The 7,770-nt window shown below is 41.4% G+C and overlaps 1 protein-coding gene across 1 annotated transcript in view; it reads right to left on the reverse strand.

Moving 5' to 3' along the window:
* The window catches only part of LOC101854982 (DNA-dependent protein kinase catalytic subunit), a gene marked incomplete in the record, with an annotated part of 122,273 nt that overhangs the window by 10,264 nt on the left and 104,239 nt on the right, over positions 1 to 7,770 (reverse strand). Inside the window, 5 exon segments of the mRNA XM_035972423.1 lie at positions 389 to 556; positions 3,130 to 3,225; positions 4,052 to 4,272; positions 5,674 to 5,741; positions 7,430 to 7,577. Coding sequence (XP_035828316.1) covers positions 389 to 556; positions 3,130 to 3,225; positions 4,052 to 4,272; positions 5,674 to 5,741; positions 7,430 to 7,577 — 701 coding nt within the window.

A 7,770-nucleotide genomic window follows, 5' to 3' on the forward strand; every position in this document is an offset into this window, starting at 1 on the left:
ACACACACACACACACACACACACACACACACACACACACACACACACACACACACAATACGTGCATTCACGAACACTCGTAGACTGTTTTGGGACCATAGGTTGGACTGATCTTGAGCAGGTCAAGCAATGAAAGGGTTAATCCTCATCCCTCTTCTCTCTGGTTCTCTCACTTCCACAGATGAAGTTTAAAAACCAGCTTTTAGCACTATGCAAACACACGACACTTAAGTACGGGCCTTTGTATCCCCCCTCCACTTCTCCCCTCACCCCTCCCCCCCCCCTTCCTAACCCAGAATAAAGGATGGAATTGTTCTCTTTCTCCCTCGCCTCCCCTCCCCCTCTCGCCTCCCCTCCTCCTGTATTATATCAAACCCTCTACACTGACCTGGACAAGTTCCAAGGGATCTTCCCCTGCTTGAGCCGGAACTCCTTGACCGTCTCCGTGTGGCTGTACTTCATGTACACACGGTCGTACATCATCTGCCAGTTGCCGCTGTCCTTCTTGTCCACAAGTTTCGCCATCCACTGGTTGTGTTGAATGACAGGGGACTGACTGAAAATAACATCCTTTTTTTTTTAGTAAGAGTGTTTTACGGCACTTGCAACGCAATAAAGTCATATAAGTGCCGAAGAATAGATGTGTTACAATAGAATGGCATACACACAAAAAGAAGGAGAGATAAGAACGATAGATGTTTGATAGCAAAGTAGGAGTAAACCACACCAGAGCACCCGCCAACCATCCACAAAATAACATCCGCAGAGCAACAACAATGAAAAAAAACCTCAAACCAAATAGCATTTGTACAGCGCCTACCCCCTCTCAACAGTATGGTATATCTGCTTTGCAATCTACGTGTTATTACCTCCGAAAACGTTCGGACATTCACAAACATTCTCTGCTTCCCAGAAAGCATGGAAGCATATCAAAACAAAGCAAATCCACTTACATTTTAGGGTGTTTTTGCTCAAAAGTGCTTCAGATGAAATCATGCACAAAAGACAGTCAGTTGTCGAGAGAATACAAAAGAACAGGTGTAACCGGATGGCTGCTGGACTCGTAATTGTAATCACGAGGCCGACGGTTTGGGGGTTCGAGCCTCAACCCGACGTTGTGTCCTTAGAACAGGCACTTTACATGAATCTTCCTCATTAATATTCAAGCAATCTCGACTGATGTCCAACGGAAGAGGTCTCATGCATACAAGAAACTATACTATTTGGTATCCATCTGATAGACTAATAAAAGAGAGTCGAATGAATGCCCGAGACATGGTTTTGATTTGGGCTCACGCTTTTTCGCTAATGTCTTTGTCAGAACTTCCAAAAATGACCTCAGTTGCTTATAGAAATACTTATTTAAAAAGCCATTATATACAGACAAATGCAAGGAGGGAATGGACAGCGGCAGTTCATACAGGTGGTCGTCTTATACAGAAAAATGTCAAATACAGGTAGATGTCCTATACAGGTGGCTGTCTTATACAGGTGGTTGTCTTATACAGGTGGTTGTCTTATACAGAAAAATGTCTAATACAGGTGGCTCTCTTATACAGGTGGATGTCTTATACAGGTGGTTGTCTTATACAGGTGGATGTCTTGTCTTATACAGGTGGTTGTCTTATACAGGTGGTTGTCTTGTCTTATACAGGTGGTTGTCTTATACAGGTGGTTGTCTTATACAGGTGGTTGTCTTATACAGGAGGAGGTCTTAAACAGGTGGCTGTCTGGGGGAGGTTCCATTGTACATTAGACTTAATTTTTTTAATCTCCCTAGCTGCTACTTGTAAAAATTCATATGTGAGGCAGCGTGGTGGAATCAGGCTCTCGTCAATTTTTGGGCATGTAGAGTTATTGGTATCATCTTAAACTTGTTCACTTGTCTTTATTTGGATGAAAATAATATCCATTTATCTTGAATACAAGTCGAGATATTTGCGAATGAAGGAGGTGGGGGTCACCTGTTTTCAGAGGTAAAATAAATTAGAAAATGGCCGCCAAAGATTAGTTATTTCCTTAGCTTAAGAGTCCGTGGTAACGGAAATTTTTATTTTTTGTGACTTTAATCAACGTTTTTCAGAAAAATCCACACAGAAATGAGTTCTTTAATGGACATGAAAGGTGTTGAGCCAAAAAACAAAATTTTTATAAAAATTCACAAACCGGCGGAAAAATGCAAGTTTCTTCACTTTGATTATTTTGACGTGAGCCTGATTCCACCACGCTGCCTCACATATTATTTCTGCATTCTTGTGTTGGTTTTCTCTGTGAATACGCGAAGAGACAACCCTAAAAAAGTCTTACTACGGTGATTAGCGCAAAAAGTACCTGAATCAATTTCATAAAAGCTCCTCCCAGCGACTCGAGGTCAGAACCAGTGTGCCGGTGAGCCGCTGGCAGCAGCTCGGGCACATTCCTTTACAACAACTTTGACGTCAAATTACTTTTCGGCAAGCAATTGCCAAAAACAGGTCTCTTTTACAGGGAGTCCATTCATTAGATGAAGGAACTATCAAAATACAAATGTAGGTTCACTTGTTTCGATTAAATTACCAGTTTAGTGATGCTGTCACTTTTAGATTTCGTACAAAAAAAAAGGGCCACAGTATAGTGGGTTTACCCCCCTCGGAGATAAAGAGTTAAAGCATATTTCAGCTTAAAAATTGAAAAAACGTTTACATATCCCTACTAAGTCAACCCTTATCTGCTAATCTATGGTCAGGAAATAAGACAAAGTTAATATTCGGAAAGGAAAGTCAATTCAAAATATTTTTTAACATTTTTCTCAAAACAGCCCCTATGCTCTATCGGTACTTTTTCAATTGATCCCTTCAAGTTGCTACATGCTACCCCAGAATTACAAAGTTCTGTGTGCTCAGTATTTGACGTTAAACATTAAAAATTTTTTGAGTTTCACAACATATGAACCTTTTTCAAATGCAATTCTTTGAATATCTTGATAACGATTCCGAATAATCTTACAATTTTGATAGAGAAGAGAGAACATTTGATTTCTGACCTCAAGGTCTTAGTAAGTCAAAACGGCCAAAAATGTCAGATAGAACTTTGTAGTTCTGAGGTAGCAAAGTGTAGATTCCACATGAGAGAACAGCACTGCAGACTTACTTTCCCTCCAGAAACTTCCTCTCTTCCTCCGTGTAAGCGTCTTGCAGGAATTCCTTCAGCGGGCACGTATTGGACATCCATTCGATCAGACCCACTCTGTCAGGGAGAAAATCTCATTAAAATCTCATAATTGTCAGGCATCGTGGTGAAATCAGGTGCTCGTCAAAAACAACAGAATTGAAGACACCAACATTTTCGACCCTATGAGTAATTTTCATCAATTTATTTATTGGGTTTTTTCTTTTTTGGGTTTTTTTTTTGGGGGGGGGTTCAACACCTTTAATATCCATTTAAAAACACATTTCTGTGTATTCATTCAAAAAAATGATCAGCTGCAGGTGCATACCACTGCTACGCATAAATTAGTCATTATAGGAAGCTCCTAACTCGAGGCTTCAAATTCACATTGGCATCGCATCTGCCATATCTACAGGATTATGTCAAACACCCAAAAGTTGAGGAATATCAAGATTAGACAAGACAAGATAAGACAAGGTAAGACAAGACAAGATAAGACAAGACAAGACAAGATAAGACAAGGCAAGAAAAGATGAGATGATACTTTATATCCCAGTGAGAAATTTTTCTTTGCTGTAGAGAAATGGTAAAAACACATGTAGGTGTATATATAGAATCTAAATAAGCAAAATGGAAATGGTGATGTAGATAGAGATAACGATTTGCCTTGGTCGCATACAGTGGCAATGGTGTTACTATGGTCATTATATGCACTCACCCATGCACACAACAAACAAACACATAACATAAATGATTTATTAATCTCACTAAAATTCAAAAGGGAGAGAAGAAAAGTAAAGCTGACAACAATACACGTATCACATCAGGTGCGTCTTTCAAATTTTAACCCACATACAACAAGGATTCAACACAAGCAAAAGGAGCTGTTCAAAAATACACTCACTTGGGAGTCATGGGAATGACCTGATAGGTCTTCAGGTGCAGCTTCCTCTGCCTGCAGTTGGGGTCGGAGGTCATGACCTTGTTCATGATGTAGAAGAGGCTCTCGATCCTGTCGTCCTGCCGCAGGTCCTCTCCGCTCTTCACCAGGTACGGGTAGTCGCGCTCGTCGTTGCCGCGGACTGTGATTCTCTTCGGCTTCCGCAGCGACTTCATCACCAGCACCTGATGACACACACACACACGGCAATTGCTTGCGTATTCTCAACTCATGATGAGTACTCGAATTATTCGGAATCGGGCCACACCGACAAACTCCAGGCCATCCACAAGGAGAGGCAGAGACCAGGGAGAAGTTTTACGATCAGAGTACGACTCGACAGCGGGTCTCGAGCAATGACGATCATGCTTACCGGAAAATCAAAAGATGCGTATTTGATTGTTTTGACACGTATCTCTGCGTATTGCTGACAGTCTTGCGTACTTGAATGTGCAATTGCTTACAGGTTGGCAAGTCTGCTGAACACACACACACACACACACACACACACACACACGAGTCGCTGTCTGACAAAGCTCAAAGTCTCCCAGGTCAACAGGGCTGCCCACCAATCAGCATATCGCGACTTCGGTGCTTTCTAATCGCATCTCCATTCGTTTTTAACATTGAAAATGTGACTTCTTCCTAAGCTCACTCTTTGTTATGAAATGTTTTCATTGTTATTAAAAATGGAGATAGGACAAGAAAGCAATGAGGCCACGATATGTTTCAGTAATAAACAAATAAAAAATTGGTAATCAGGCAAAAAAAAAATAATCGTAATATGGCCATTGATCGTCTTCTTCCCTGGTGTGTCAAGAACAGGTGTTGTAGCTGAATATAAATGTAACGTTAACAAAGGCGTGATGAAAAAAAAAAAGAAGAGACGTCTTTTGGCAAGGCTCGCCATGGTCAAGTTGAGAAAAAAAGGGAAAAAAAGGGGGTGGGGTGGGGTGGGGTGGGGCTATAATTACTGCTTGCAAAAACAAAAGAAACCTTTGGGACTACAGAATGTCACAAGCCTTTGAGGACCTGCTTGTGCATCACAACACACCATGCCATGCACCCAGTGTAGCTAATTGTATCAAATGTGAGGCAGCGTGGTGGAATCAGGCTCTCGTCAAAATAGTCAAAGTGAAGAAACTTGCATTTTTCCGCAGGTTTGTGAATTTTTATCAAAGTTTTGTTTTTTGGCTCAACACCTTTCATGCCCATTAAAGAACTCATTTCTGTGTGGATTTTTCGTAAAACGCTGATTAAAGGCACAAAAAAATGTTAATTTTCAGTTACCATGGACTCTGAAGCTAAGGAAATAACTAATCTTTGGCGGCCATTTTCTCACTTATTTTACCTCTGAAAACAGGTAATCCCCACCTCCTTCATTCGCAAATATCTCGACTTGTATTCAAGATAAATGGATATTTTTTTCACCCAAATAAAGACAACTGAACAAGCTTTAAGATGACACCAATAACTCTACATGCCCAAATAATGACGAGAGCCTGATTCCACCACGTTGCCTCACAAATTGTAAACAATGATCCATATTTCAAAATGTTAATGGCCGAAAACACAGCACGACTCACCCTTTCGTCAAATCCAGAAACCCGGACGTGATACTCGGGCAGAGGCTTGTCTAGGCCCCGGTACTGACCTAAGGAAATGAAACGAATAAGTTATAAAACACTTTCAGGATTACCTTTTTACGGCATGATATAGCGTGGCATGGTGTGATTTAGAGCAGTGCAGTGCGAAGTGGTGTGGAGTGGCGTAGTATGGTGTGGTGTGCTGTCCTGTGCTGTGCAGTGGTGTGGTGTGATCTAGACTGGTATCGTATGGTGTGGTATGGTGAGGTATGGTGTGGTGTGGTGTGGTGTGGTGTGGTGTGGTGCGGTGTGGTGTGGTGTGGCATGGTGTTGTGCAGTGTGGTGCGGTATGACGTGGTGTGGTGTCATGTGGTGTGGTGTGGTGCGGTCTGGTATCGTTTGGTGTGGTGTGGTGTGATATGTGGTGTGGTGTGGTGTGGTGTGGTGTGGTGGGGTGTTGTGTGGTATGGTGTGGTGTGGAGTGATGTGGTTCGGTGCGGCGTGGCTTTAATTCTTTTCTGTCATAATTCCTTCCCCTGATTATCAAAATTTCTTTTCAACACTACTCAAATTTTTAGGGGAGACATTTTCTAAAGACACAAATCGCACATTTACACTTTTGATATCAATTTGAAGAAAATCAAATGTAGAGTGCATTCATAATATTGTTTTAGGTATTTGTCTCAGTATCTGTGATTTGGGGTGTGAGAAAGTGAAAGACTTGATTTTTAAATGTATACATTTAGTTAGCGCTCACTCGAAACAACTCATTGTCACTGTTGTCACTATAAAAACCATCAGACCTATCTTTTTTTTCGTAGAAAAAAATGAATAAAGAAATCTCCCCACTCAGTTCTAGTTTTAGTAAGAATTTTACGTCACTTGCAACACAATAAGGTCATGTATGTAGTATAGGGTTTTACGGCGCTCGCAACTGCTAAGGTCATATGAGCGCCAATAAGGTCATATAAGTGCAGAAGAACAGAAATGTTACTAGAAAGTAACAAACACAAAATAGAAGGAGGGGGAATAAAAAAGGAAAGTTTTTTGACAGGAAAGAAGGAGCAAACCACACCAGAGCACCCACTAGCCACCCACCTTTCCACTAAGGAACTGAACTCACGCTTTCTGTGTGCTATAATAAAAAGGCCTAGTCACTACCCCGCAGAGGTCAGTGAAGCACAGAGTCTACATAACAAGAGGGTCCACTCATCTCTTTGAGCCAACTAAAAAAGTGTCCTCAAAATTCGGTGGTACCGTCTTCGCAAAAGTGCACTCTTTGCGAACAGAGTTACCCTACTTGTGTTAAAAAAATCAAAGTGAAACTAACAAGTTTTTGAATAAATAAGAATTCAAATTTCAAAAGAAATATTTCTTTTAATGGTTACGCTGACAAAAAACCTCTTCCGGAGGAAGAGGTGACTGTTTTCTTCCTTTAATTTGACTTTAGAATGAAAGGCGAGAGGTCATTAAAATAAATAAAAACCCCTAAAACTCTGCACTGAACGAACCCGAACAGCTGATGAACAACAGTTGATCTGCGCACGCAAGGAGGTGCTATTCCTATTCTTCTTCTGGAGAAACGAAAGAGAGCTTCAAAACAGACTGCAGCACCATCAGAAGCAAAGAGCGGACTTCCGGCGGACACTTTTTTGGCTGAGCGGACCATCTTGTTATGTACTATCTTTCGGTGAAGTAAACGTGAGTAAATCGTCGCGACTCGGACAAACAACAACAAGAGGGCGTCTATGACCACCTGGTATTTCCAGCTCCCTGCCGTTGTGGCTGGGGTTGAACTCGGCCATCCAGGGGCAGTAATCCTTCAGGTTGGCGGCTGCTGGCTGTCTCTTGTTTTTGTGCTTGTTGATGACCTCGTTGATCTTCCTCACCATACTCTGAAACTCCTGCACCGCAAAACAACAGACGAACCAAGTTGTTTTAGTTTTAGTAACAGTTTTATGGCACTTGCAACACAATAAAGTCATATAAGTGCCCAAGATTAGAAATGTTACAAGAGAGTAACAAACATAAAAAAGAAGGAGGGGAGACAGAGACGATAGATTTTTAGTAGGAGAAAAGGAGCAAACCACACCAGAG

This window comes from Aplysia californica, unplaced genomic scaffold, assembly GCF_000002075.1.
Source record: "Aplysia californica isolate F4 #8 unplaced genomic scaffold, AplCal3.0 scaffold00688, whole genome shotgun sequence".
NCBI lineage: Eukaryota > Metazoa > Mollusca > Gastropoda > Aplysiida > Aplysiidae > Aplysia > Aplysia californica.